We start from the raw sequence: 12,619 nt of genomic DNA, 5'->3' as shown, positions 1-12,619 counted from the left end.
CTGGTGGGAGTGGGTGTACCTGGCCCCTGGATCTGGTGGGAGTGGGTATGCCTGGCCCCCTGGATCTGGTGGAAGTGGGCGCGCCTGGCCCCCTGGATCTGGTGGGAGTGGGTATGCCTGGCCCCCTGGATCTGCTGGTTGTGCAGATGGTGGGCGTCTCCGTCTCTGGGCTCCCTGTGTGTCCCCAGTGCTGGCAGACGTATAGCAGGTACCCACAAAGCCAAGCTGGCCTTGCAGGGCTCGGCTCAGTCAGCCCACACCTGCTGAGCAGCTCCTTTGTGCCTGCACTGCCCAGCGCCTGGTGGGAGGGAATGCTGGCCTCTCATGACTCTGACACTGACCACCAGTCTTGTCTGATTGCAGTTGGGCCGGTGCACAAACAGCGTGGTCAAGTATGAGCTGATGCGCCCATCCAACAAGGCCCCTCTCCTTGTGCTGTGTGAAGACCACCGGGGCCGCATGGTGAAGCACCAGTGCTGTCCCGGCTGTGGCTACTTCTGCACAGCGGTAAGAGCCCAGTCGGGCGGCCTCTGTGTCCTCCACAGGCTTGCTATCTGCTCACTGGTGCTGGTTCCTGTCCTTTGTCCACCTGCTGTCGGGTGGTCCAGCAGCTTGACCCAGGTCTGGTGTCTGTCTGGAGGTCTCCAGTGTGTCACAAGCCCCTCACCACCGCTCTCGAGCCCCAGTGCCTTAGACACTTTCACCTCCAACCCCCATTTCTCTCCTTCCGCCTGCAAGCCGCTTTCGGAGATGACTAGGACGGTGTGACCTGGACTTCCAGGCCGGAGGAGGGAAGTGGGGGTTAGGGGTGAAGGTGTCTAAGGCCCTGGGGCTCGAGAGCAGTGGTGAGGGGCTTGTGACGCACTGACGACTCCAGGTGGAGGCTGTACTGAGGACGTTCACCACCCATGATGATGATGAGGGTGTACAGAGCACGCAGCTCCCAGGAGAGGCAGCGCCACCCTGCTGTGCCCTGGGCTGTTTCTGCTGGGATCTTGGGTCATCCGTGACCTCACTGTCAAGCATCTGTGCTCAGCCGTGCCCAGGGCCCCCTGAGAATGGGCTGCTTCCCTATGGAGCTCCCTTGTGTGGGCATCCTTGTGCATGTAGGGTGTGAGAGTGTGTGTGTGTGTGTGTGCGTGCACATCTGTGTGAGCCTCTGTCAGCATCTGTGTGTGTGCGTCTGTGTGTGTGAGTGGGTGTGAGCTTCAGGCACCCAGAGATGCCCTGCTGCCCCTTTGTGAACCTGGGCCAAGAGCTTCCACTTTTGGGGGCTTTTCTTTGGACTTCACACCTTGCATGTCCTCCCCATCTTCAAACATTCTTTTTTTGCTTCTGCTACATCTGTTTATCTCTGACTTTCTGCAAGAAAATGGTGTTCTTATGGCTGTGTGCCCCTCCCCGAGGCTCACCTGGGTCGCCAAACCACATCTGCTGCACTGCCGGGCACTGGGGCAGCTCCAGCTGATGCTGTGCCCTGAGGTTCTGTCGTCTGGCCCTGTCCCTATCCGCCCTTCAGAATAGGGGCCTTCTGGGTCCTTCTTTAGGCCTTCTCTTTGTGGGCAGCCTCAGCTTTCCTGGGCCTGGGTGGGTCGGAGGCAGCCAAGTGACCAAGCTTCCTCTCTGTGGGGCGAGAGCACCACGGGAAGCATCGTTCCTCCTTCTTAACGATGCCTCAGGCCGAGACTGGACCCCACCCCGACCCATGGCTCACTCTGCAGACCGCCCAACGTGGGATGCGGTGCCAGTTTAGTAGTACTTTATTTTTCCAAATACTAACCCCAATTAAAACAAAACATTTTTGTTGTCCTCCCATTTTTAGGGTAATTTTATGGAGTGTCAGCCCGAGAGCAGCATCTCTCACCGTTTCCACAAAGACTGTGCCTCTCGAGTCAATAACGCCAGCTATTGTCCCCACTGTGGGGAGGAGAGCTCCAAGGCCAAAGAGGTGACGATAGCTAAAGCAGACACCACCTCTACCGTGACACCAGTCCCCGGGCAGGAGAAGGGCTCAGCCCTGGAGGGCAGGGCCGACACCACAACGGGCAGGTACCTGGCACAGGCTCTGGCTGGGCTCTCCAGTCGTTCACCTGAAAAGGTTTCAGTTGTTATTTTAACATTATTGCTTTCTGCTGGTTTTTCCAGAAGTCTCTGAGCTGATGCTGATGCTCATGGTGATTTCTGACATTTAAGACACTGAAATTCATTTATTGCCATTTGTACATACGTTGCTCTCTTTCAGTTTGGTTACGTAGATCCATTTCCCTGTTTTGAAACGGTTTTCACAGCACCCCCATTGATGTAGCCCTGTGGTGTTTCTGTTGCCAGCACAGTCCCGTCAGTACACAGGCGATAGATGAGTGGTAGCTGCTGCAGTCTGTGACTGAGTTCTGTGGCATTAAGGTTTGAAGGCCTTAGCTGAAGACAAAAAAAGTATCAAATAATTAGAAGTATTCATATTAGACAGATATAGTTGTCTTCCTGAAAGAGTCCAGTAGAAACAGCTGAAAACTTTTTAGAGCTCAAGAGTCAGTAAGAGGATCTGATAAGAAGAGGTAGAAGCCACTTGCCTTCTTCCTTACCAGAAGTTTCCTACCTGAGAATAAAATTATGAAAGAGATCCTTTCAAAACAGCAACAAAATCTGTCACTACCCAGCAGAACAAAAGAACTTAAATGTGACACTAATATAAAGAAAACGAAAACTTCCTTGAAGATTATTTAAAAGAGACTCAAATTGTGGACATGTTAAGCTGATTCCTTCCTATTATCCTGTAAATTTAATGCACTTTGAATCAAAATTCCAGTGAGATTTCCTTTTCTTGGGGGTGGGCAGTGGACTTGATAGATTCAGCTTGAAGCTCATTCATGAGAATGATTTTGAGCACGCTGCCCAGAAGTCTAGGAAAAGCTGCTCTGGTATTCTCAGGAGATTTGGTTCTGAATCCTGAATCACTGCATCCAGGGACTCAGCGGACAGTAAGCAAATCTGCAGCTCTCACTTAGAAAACAGCGCACTGGGGCAATCAGAGTCGGAACAGGCCATGTTTCATGTTTTCATAAACGTTTCCCTGATTTCCTCCCACTGAAGTGCTTCTGGGCCACCACTCTCGGAGGACGACAAGCTGCAGGGTACAGCCTCCCACATGCCCGAGGGCTTTGATCCAACGGGACCTGCTGGGCTCGGGAGGCCAACCCCTGGCCTTTCCCAGGGACCAGGGAAGGAAACCTTGGAGAGTGCTCTCATCGCCCTCGACTCGGAAAAGTAAGACCTGATGTGTGATTGCAGAGATGTCTCAGGGCCTGTTTTAATCTGCACCCCGTGTTTTTCCCCATGGCGTCATTTTAGCACTTTTCAGCTTTTTGATTAATGCTGTTTATTAGGATAATTTGTATATTTTCACACTATTTTGGGAAATCATTGCAAATTACTGTCCTCTGCATTATATTAAGAGCAACATGTGACACCTTTGAAGTCCTAAGTGAGGAGGTAGTCTTGGTGAGCTTTGACAAACATTCCCTGGTTGCTGTTGACCCTGAACTGCCCTTAGGTCATGAGAGCAGACACTACTTCTGCTGCCTTGGCACCGTTTTCCTCCCAGGCCCCACCACATCTGTGCAATGCAAGGGTTGGGCCAAGGGGCCCTCCAGGCTTTCCTGACAGCTCGCAAAAACCCAACCCACCTCGTCGTCCTCTCAGCATTGCCCCCCAACCGGGAGGCAGACCAACCCTCTTCATCCTTCTCTCAGCATTGCCTCCCCAGGGAGGCAGACCAGACTGTGGCACTGTGGCTTGTGTTGGCCTCCTCCCTGGAGCTCCCCTCTGTCTGCCTCCAGCCTCACCTCTGAGCCTGTTCCTGAAGTGACGGTGCCATCCGCTGATGCCCACAGGCCCTGCTCACTGACCAGACCCCAGACTGTTCCGATCCCCACTCTCTCCCCCATCCCTTGGTGATTGTGTTAGTCTGCTTTTGTGTCAATATAAAGAAATGCCTAGGGCTAGATAATTTATAAAGAAAAGAGGCTTAATTGGCTCACGGTTCTCCAGACTGTACAGGAGACATGATGCTGGCCAATCTGTTCCTTGGGAGGCCTCAGGAAGCTACAGTCATGGTGGAAGGCAAAGCAGGAGCAGTAGCAAGAGACAGAGAAGGGGAGGCTCCCATACTCTTAAGTGACCAGATCTTGTGGGAACTGACTGAACAGGACTCACTCATCACCCGGGGGAGGGATGACGCGAAGCCACTCATGAGAGATCTGCCTCCAGGATCCAGTCACCTCCTACCAGGTCGCACCTCCAACACTGGAGGTCACATTTCAACATGAGGTTTGGGAGGGACCACAGGTCTAAACCATATCGGTTATCAGCTTAGTCATCGAGTTAAGGTTTCAAAGCAAAAGTGCCAGTGTTGCCAGCTCTCACTGCCCCAGGCATCTTCTGTAGTGCGAGCTGTGCCCTCACTCATGACCACGCTGTGTGGGCTCATCCTGGCTGGGGCTGGTCTTTGCTGTGCTGAGCATAGATGAGGTCCTTGGGGCCTGCCGTGACCCTGTTCCCCTGCATCCTGCGCTGGTTCTGTCGTCGTGTTGTGTAAAGGCCTCACAGTGTGTAGCATTCTCCTGCAGTGACTGGGAAAGCAGTTTCTTGTTCTGCAGCTTTTACCACGAGATATCTCAAGACTGGTGGGTTTGCACTTGAGCTTGTGGGGCTGGTGGGCAGATGTCCCCTGGGCCTTCCAGCCTTCAGCTTCACGTGTGGGACGCGGAGCCCCATGCTGACCCAACTGTTGTCCTGTGCTTCCCACAGACCCAAGAAGCTTCGCTTCCACCCAAAGCAGCTGTACTTCTCCGCCAGGCAAGGGGAGCTTCAGAAGGTGCTCCTCATGCTGGGTAAGTGCCTTCCTGCCACCCGGGCACACGCGACCAGCCCTGTGGCACTGAAAGAAGCCGAGAGCAGTTGTTACCCCTTCCTCAGAAGGCTGGTCTCATTTTGGTTTTCTGTTTCTGTGTCTCTGAGTTCTCTGCTGAGTGTGAAGAGGTTGCCCAGTGGTGTTGAGGCTTTTTATGGTATTCATATTCAGTTATGCAGGATGGTAGAACTATTCTCTACGAAGTTCTAATTTTTAAAAAGGAATTAGGAATGCGATTATTAAATCAAGCAGAAATGTAGTGAAGGAAAAGCAAAACTAGTGAGTTGGGGCCCTGCTGAGATGTGTGGTGATGGCGGCAGCTGGTGTCTCACCTGTGCTGATCAAAGCAGCTGTGGTGTGGACAAAGTAGGCTTCGGCTATAGGCAATTTATAACAGGCAAACCGATTGCATTAGATTTCTAATACCCAAAAACGTGCTTGTGAGATAGAGTAGATAGAGCCTTCCCAGTGGTCATCGGGTCTCTGGGCTCATAGGTCTAGGCTTGATTTCTCTGACGTTCAACGTCTCTGGGTTGAAAGGATGATTAAGAAGCCCTTTACTGGACAGTACGTCAAGTAAAAAGAAGCGGAACCATTTGCCCTTAAAAAAAGGTTTATTTATGTTGAGCAGCAGTTTTTTAATCATTTTTGTCACAGACTTCACATGACAATAAGGTCACCTCACTGCTCCATTGCTCACTGTCCCCTCAGACCTCCTGGGAAGTGACCGATGCTCAGGCCTCTGTCCCTGGCCTTGCTTGCTCCCTAGGGTATGTCTGCCCTGGTCAGCTGCCTCACAGGGCCTGGGCGGCCATGGCCAGGACGCACAGAAATACAGAAGGAACCTCAGAGCTTGAGCAGGGCAGTAAAGGGAAGAGCGTGCCTTGCCGAGGTAGTTCTGACAGAGGGACCTGCCTGTTTGATTCCACAGGAGACCAGCACACTCAATTCTCAAGTCCAGAGGATGGTGCTGTGGGCGGGTTGCGGCGTGGCTCGAGGTGGCTGGCTGTGTGGAAACTGGTCATTTGTGAGTGCTTGCCAGCCATCGTGACAGTCCTGAGCTGGAGTCTGTGGCTACATCTGAAATCATTAATAAAACTGTGTTTGTTCACAGTGGACGGAATTGACCCCAACTTCAAAATGGAGCACCAGAATAAGCGCTCCCCACTGCACGCCGCGGCGGAGGCTGGACACGTGGACATCTGCCACATGCTGGTTCAGGTTCGGTGGCACGGCGCCCTCCTAGGGCTCTTCACCTGCTCTCCTTTCTTTTTATCAAAGCAAAATCATACCACGTTTTTGGCTCTTCCATAGAACTGTATTCTTCCATAGAACTGTGGTTCTTCCATAGAACTGTGAAGCGGACACGGAATCAGCTTTTCTGCCCGAGTCCTGCAGGTGGATCAGTGCTTCCCACTGTTTCTTCCGGCATTTACCGCGGCCTTTGAGAAGAGCATGCTGCTGTTTGGCTGTTTCTTGATTTGCTTTCTTTGGTTTTGGTTTTGGTTCTTCACACTCATGACTTCCCCCTGGGGGAGCCAGGCACTCGCAGAGGCACGGACGCCCTTCCACAGCCCCGTTGACTGGCTCCCATTTTGTTTAGATCAGATCGTGTGTGCATTTTCAAGCTGAACCGTGTCATCTACAGGCATGTTGTGTCTGTCGTTAATCAGTGGCTTGTGTTTCTGTTGGTTGAGTTGACTCTGCCTCCTGCTAATTTATTCTGAACCATCTGAACACTGCCCGCTTTCTCTGGGTTCAGACACACAACTCTGTTTGTCCCCCTGTGACGTCCCTTCCCTGATGCCCGTGTTGGGTCTCCTGTTTCTCAGATGCCAGGTTTGAGTCTGGTGCGGTCTGACTTCTGATCCTTTGCATGTGACCTATTATTTGGAAACTTGAGGAACTTTCCTTGAACCCCACTGGTCTGAAGTTGCACCTCATTGTAACATAGGTCTTTTTAGATCCACTGGGGCATTTGGTGCATGTGCTGTGCCCTTTCAGTGCAGAAATCCACACCTGTCAGTTCCAGGAGGATTTCCTGTGTGACTTCTGTGCCCGGGTCCTCTACCTGTCTCAGCTCTGTCCTGGGCCTCTCGTAACTCAGGCGTGGAACCTTCTGGACCGATTTCGTGCCGTGGTCTGTTTTCTTGTCTTTTGGTTCTGCCTTCTAGGCAGCGTTCACACCTTTAGCTTCCAGCTCCTGGGGGATTTTTAACGTGTGTGGTCACATTTTCAAATCCCAAGAATTCCTTTCTGCTCTCAGATAGTTCCTCTTTCAGTAGTCTCTTGTTCTTCCCTTAGTTCTCTGATGATATTATGGTTACTTTGAAGTTTTATGCTGCTCTGTTTGTTTTAGTTTTTCTTATCTAAAGGTTTTCCTCAAATGCCCAGTGATTCTTGTTTATATTTAAAGTAAACTACTAAAAAGCTGGTGGTAGCTATTGCTTGCTGAGGGCTGTCAGCTGCAGGGTGATCTGCAGGCCTGACTGTTTTGTTGGGGCCCCCAGGCCTCACTGTCTGGGATGGACCTGTGCCCTCGGACTGCACCTGTCTCTGCCTTTCTTAGGGCCGGGAAGGAGAGAGTGACGGGGCGCGCCGTCTGCTGTGCTCACACCCACCTGCTGTGCAGCTGCCTCAGTCTGTCCCCCATTTCCAGAGTCGTAACTGATGGTGTTTTGTTACTATTTATCTGGAATGATTTTTCCCTCCTTTTATTCTGACCTCTTCCCCTCGTTTTTGGATATATGTGTTTTAAACATAGAACTTGATTTTTATAAATGTAGTCTAACCATCTTGGTATTTTAATAGGAACTTTTAGTCCTTTATACGTAATGTCTTATATTGTACTTTTATTTTCTAGCTGTCTCAGTCCATTTTCTCTTGCTGTAACAGAATACTTGAGACTGAGTCATTTATAAAGAAAATAAATTTATTTCTCACAGTTCTGCAGGCTGGGAAGCCCAAGGTCGAGGGGCTGCCTCTGGTGACTTCTGGTGAGGCCCCTGAGCTGTGCCTGAACACAGCCAGGAACCGCGCCAAGAGGGAGACGCTCCAGCACAGCCTTGCTGCGGACCAGGCCGCCCACACGGGAGCAGGTCCATTCCTGGGGGCTGACCCTGCCTTTCAGAAAGGCGTGGTTCCATCTTCGCAGCCTCATCGCCTCTTAAAGGCCTGGCCTCCCAACCTCATTGGGGCGCCCAGCCTCAATAAATAAATTGCATTCAGACCAGAGTGCCAGCCTTTTGAAGCCAGTACTTTTTGGTCGTTCTTCTTGCCGTCTTTTGAATTGATTTTTATTTTGATTGTGCCATTTCTCTTCTCTCTGTTAGTCTGGAAGTTATAAACTTTCCACTTTTTGCCCCAGTGGTTCCTCTCAGTCTCACGTGCAGACTTGACCTACCAAGGTCAGGACTGAATGAGATGGTGATGGGGGAGCCAAGCCTCGGCAGAGGGTGAGGGAGGGAGCAGCTGAGGTGAACTGGGGTCCAGTAAGCCAAGGGTTGGTGGGGGGCTCCTGGAGGCTGAGAGGAAAGTGTGTCGTGAGAAGGGCTGAGCCGAGGTAGGCACTGGGGGCCAGCTCCATGCAGGTAGAGCTGCGGAGGCTGCTGGGTATGTCAGGGAGAAGCAGGAAAGGATTCAGGGGCAGTGCGGTGGCCTCGAGACGAGTCACGTGGGCCGTGGTTCATGGTGAGACCATGAGGGAAGTGGCTGACCTGGTGGGAATAGGCTTATAGGAGGGGGTGAGGTCTGGGGCAACCGGGGGTCAGGGAGTAGGGGGTGGTCTTCTGGACACAGGCAGAGCTGGAGCGAGGGGTAGGCTGTTCAGGGCAGGAGTGATACCAGGACATTCATAGTTGGCGCTCTGAGGAAGAGGAAGAGAGCATGGTCTGGAAGAGGCAGGAGTTGGTGGTGTGGGGTTCGAGAGCAGATGCGGGTGGAGGGCCAGGCATCCGGCTGGGAGGTCTTGTGAGGGGTGCGGCGTGGTTCTGGTCTGTTGCGGATGGACCTGGATGGGGACAAGTGTGCAGAGCCACGTGGGGGAACGGGCCCACGGGAACAAGGGCAATATGAGCACCGCCCCGATGGCCCCAGGAGCTGGGCGAGGCCATGAATGTGGCTGTGCTGAGCCCGTGAGGGTGGGGCGTGCTGAGCCTGTTCTCCATGCCCACCGCTGGCTGTGGAGGCTTCTTGAAGACATTCTTCCTGTGCCTGGAATTCCAGGTTGCTGGTGGTTTTCCTCAGGTCATGTAAGGAATGATGCCACTGTCTTCCGACTTGCATTCTTCCTCTTGAGAAATTAGCTTGCCACTCCTTTGAAAGACACTGGTGTTCTCTTTGGCTTTCTTTTTTAAACATTAAAAAATTTAAAAAATATATATGGTTGCATCATGCATACAGAAAAGCCCTTAAAATGTAAACATATGGTTAACAAATCATTCTACTATGGCCCTGACGTTCCTGCCCCCGTGAGACGCAGTGTTGCTGGCTCCCTGGACACCTGGTGGACCTCTGAGTGCCCTCCCCGGGAACAGCGGCTGTTTTGGTCTCACCGCCCCGCACGTGCCTCGCGCAGTAGGGTTCTGTTTGTTTGCGTCTAACCTTTATGCTGAGTTGTCTAGCGTGAGTTCCTTTGTGTCTGCTTCCGTCAGGCAGGAAAACAAGGGAGTGCAGAAACAGGACATGGCCGTGGGGCTGAGTGGCCTGGCCCTGCCGGGGCTCCCTGCTGACTGCCCGCGCTCTGTGCTCGCCTGAAACTCATCTTTGGGGAGGCTGAGTGAGGAGCACAGAGCTCTTCATTCTGTTTTATAGTTTCTTGTGAGTCTAGTGCTGTGAAATAAAATGATGTATTGGGAGGAAATGGAATCGTTATGTCCCTTGGTGCCGCTGTTCATCCAGTGCCTGGAGTCTGAGCAGCCTGGAACCACTTCAGATTAAATTCTTAGCCTGATGTTTAATTTGATGACCCGCCCTGCAGAACTTACTGTTGCTGGTCTTAGAGGGATTTCTGTTTTTTCTTCCCCTTAGAATCTAAGCGGTTTTCCTGAGATTCTCCAGGAAGAGAGCGATTGGCTTTATCTCTAGTTTGCCCTGAATCCAAGGGTGCTGTTTCCCAGGGGTTCAGCATTTGCAGGGGTGTCTCACATCTCACACCCACTCTTTGGGCAGGCTCTGGCCACACCAGTGAGGGCCTGTGGCGTCATCTCCCTCAGGCTCCGATCTTGGCCGCGTGGCGTCATCTCTCCTGGGCTCTGGCCTCAGTCATGTCTTTGAGCCAGGTCTCCTGCAGCAGCACAGGAGAGGGGTTTGTGTTCACCCTGCGAGAGGGTCCCCCGGAACCAGAGGCGTTCATGTTCACCCATCCCTTCAAGAGGGTCCCCTAGAACCAGAGGTCCCACTTGGCTTGAGTCTCCCCAGGGCTCCCTGCCCCCACTGCAGCACAGGCACTCGGCCATGTGTGGCTGTGTGTATTAAAAGTGAAGACGCGGCCTGGCGCGGTGGCTCAGGCCTGTAATCCCTGCACTTTGGGAGGCCGAGGAGGGTGGATCACGAGGTCAGGAGATCAAGACCATCCTGGCTAACACAGTGAAACCTCGTCTCTACTAAAGATACAAAAAATTAGCTGGGCGCGGTGGCGGGCACCTGTAGTCCCAGCTACTCGGGAGGCTGAGGCAGGAGAATGGCGTGAACCCAGGAGGCGCAGCTTGCAGAGAGCTCAGATCGCGCCACTGCAATCTAGCCTGAGTGACAGAGCGAGACTTTGTCTCAAAAAAAAAAAAAAAGTGAAGACACACCCTCAGTCACATGAGCTGTGCTTGGAGGGCTCAGTAGCCGTGTTGCCAGGGGCCGCTGCCTTGAGCGCAGACAGAGAAATCCATCGTGCAGAAAGTGCTTCCCTGGCAGCCAACCTGGAGTCCACTCCAGCCTTTTGCCGGTGCTGGGGGCATCAGTGTTCTGGCTCCCAGACTGGGGAGGGGCTCTAGGGTCAGTCACGGAGCCTCCTAGGTGTCTGAGCTGCCTCAAACGCCCCGGGGCCTTTTCCCCACTGACTTGATCTGTGTTTTTGAACCTGTGGAGGCCGGAGCTGTGCCTCCATCTGCTGCGGCTCCGGGGGCTGCTGCCCTGTCACCTGCTGCCCTTTGGTGTCCTGGTCCCTCGTGCTGTCGGGTTTCACGCTGTGTCTGCGGTTTCTGGAGAGTGCTGAGCGAGGCGCCACACGCTCCCGTCCGAAGTCACCACAGACACTCATGTTTTCATCTGTCTGCTCTTCTGTCATCTCTCATTTAAAAAAAATGTTGTAAACTCCTTTACTGTTATCTCCCCCACGCCCCTACCAAGACCATGTAGGGTCCAGTCTTGATTCCCTAACCCCTTTTCCTGAAAAGGCGCTACCTCCTTCCCAGGCTGCATCTACCATTCGGTGACAGCTGCTGATGGATGGATGGGTGGTGGGCTGAGAAGAGGGGACTGGGAAGGGCTATTCCAGGCTCAGCCCCGCCCCCCACAGCCTTGCCTCTGAGTATAGGGGAAACAGAGGCATGACTGACCAGGACCAGGGTCGTGCCAGCTGGGCCACGGCCACACCACACGTGGGGTAGTCCAGTAAACACTGTGGACTCCCAGCAAGGCTGTTGCCTGGTGTTTCGAGGCTGCTGGGGTCGCAGACACCCGCTTGGCCTTGGCTCCCTGTCAACAAGCTAGGGGTGGGAGCAGAAGGGAGGAGCGGCCCCTGTCCTAGGAGCCTCACAAGAGAGCAGCCAGCCTGGGCCAGGGGCCACCAGGTCCCGAGGGTGACTGACTCAAACATCATAGATGCTTTTGTCGGGTGGCATCCCCTGGAAGAGTGCGTCTAGATCCCAGAGCAGCACTGGGGGCCCTCGGGTTTCAGGGGCCACCCCCCAGTAGGCAGGGCTGGTTGACGGTGGACATTGGGGATAGGAGGTGGGTGGGGGTGCCAAGGTCATTACCGCATTGGGAGTGTAGATAGGCAAGTAGGAGGACAGCTGCCCACAGAGGGAGGCCCTGTGTGCCCCGCTGGACAGCCCCCCAGGAACTGAGGTGCCCTGCAGTAAGTGGAGAGGCCTGGCCCTAGGCTCTGGGGAGAGGGTCGAGGGCCCGATGGCTCCCGCTGGCGAAGTCTCCCCCTCCACTCTTGTGGGGCCAGGAAGGGGGCAGAGGGGCCACAGAGGCCTCTCAGAGAAGGGCAGGGGTGGGGTGGGTACTGCCTTCTCCCCACTGTGCCCCAAACCTGCCTGCAGAAGCTGGACTGCTCTGTGGCACCAGCCCTGGCCGGGATGCCCCTTCCCAGAGTCCCCTAGCAGGGACTGGATGCTGAAGCAATTGCTGGGTGGTGGCAGATGATGGAGCGACTGGTAGAGCCAGCCATGCAACACGCAGGGGGGCCCAGGGCATTGGCAAAGGCTCCACCTGCACCCGCTTCTGCCTGTGCCTCAGCCGGGGTGAGGCTCATGCAGGTGTTGGGAGGTTGCAGATGTAGGGGTCTTGCAGGTGAAGGGAGATTGCAGGTTTAGGGGGCCTTGCAGGTGTGTGGGGCCGTTGCAGGTGTAGGGATCTTGTAGGTGAAGGGAGGTTGCAGGTGTAGGGGGCCTTGCAGGTTTAGGGGGCCTTGCAGGTATAGGGAGGTTGCAGGTGTAGGGGGCCTTGCAGGTGTAGGGAGGTTGCAGGTGTAGGGAGGTTGCAGGTGTAGGG

General features: G+C 53.8%; 1 protein-coding gene and 1 pseudogene across 8 annotated transcripts in view; one reads left to right on the top strand and one right to left on the bottom strand.

The window, feature by feature from the left end:
• The window catches only part of EHMT1 (euchromatic histone lysine methyltransferase 1), a 230,451-nt gene that overhangs the window by 171,978 nt on the left and 45,854 nt on the right, over nucleotides 1-12,619 (top strand). For all 8 annotated transcript variants that reach the window (XR_002734809.1, XM_023227549.1, XM_023227547.1 and 5 more), the window contains 5 exons: nucleotides 364-507; nucleotides 1,823-2,049; nucleotides 3,091-3,264; nucleotides 4,807-4,889; nucleotides 6,024-6,130. Coding sequence is in view for 7 of the 8 variants with exons in the window: in XM_023227549.1 (XP_023083317.1) it covers nucleotides 364-507; nucleotides 1,823-2,049; nucleotides 3,091-3,264; nucleotides 4,807-4,889; nucleotides 6,024-6,130 (735 nt within the window). In the remaining variant the exon portion in view is untranslated. The remainder of the gene's footprint in view (nucleotides 1-363; nucleotides 508-1,822; nucleotides 2,050-3,090; nucleotides 3,265-4,806; nucleotides 4,890-6,023; nucleotides 6,131-12,619) is intronic.
• LOC111553070 lies at nucleotides 11,608-12,380 on the bottom strand (annotated as a pseudogene).

Source organism: Piliocolobus tephrosceles, chromosome 14 (genome assembly GCF_002776525.5).
Source record: "Piliocolobus tephrosceles isolate RC106 chromosome 14, ASM277652v3, whole genome shotgun sequence".
NCBI classification, from domain to species: Eukaryota; Metazoa; Chordata; class Mammalia; order Primates; family Cercopithecidae; genus Piliocolobus; species Piliocolobus tephrosceles.
The sequence above is the reverse complement of the archived record's forward strand: the minus strand, read 5'-3'. Positions and strand labels throughout refer to the sequence as shown.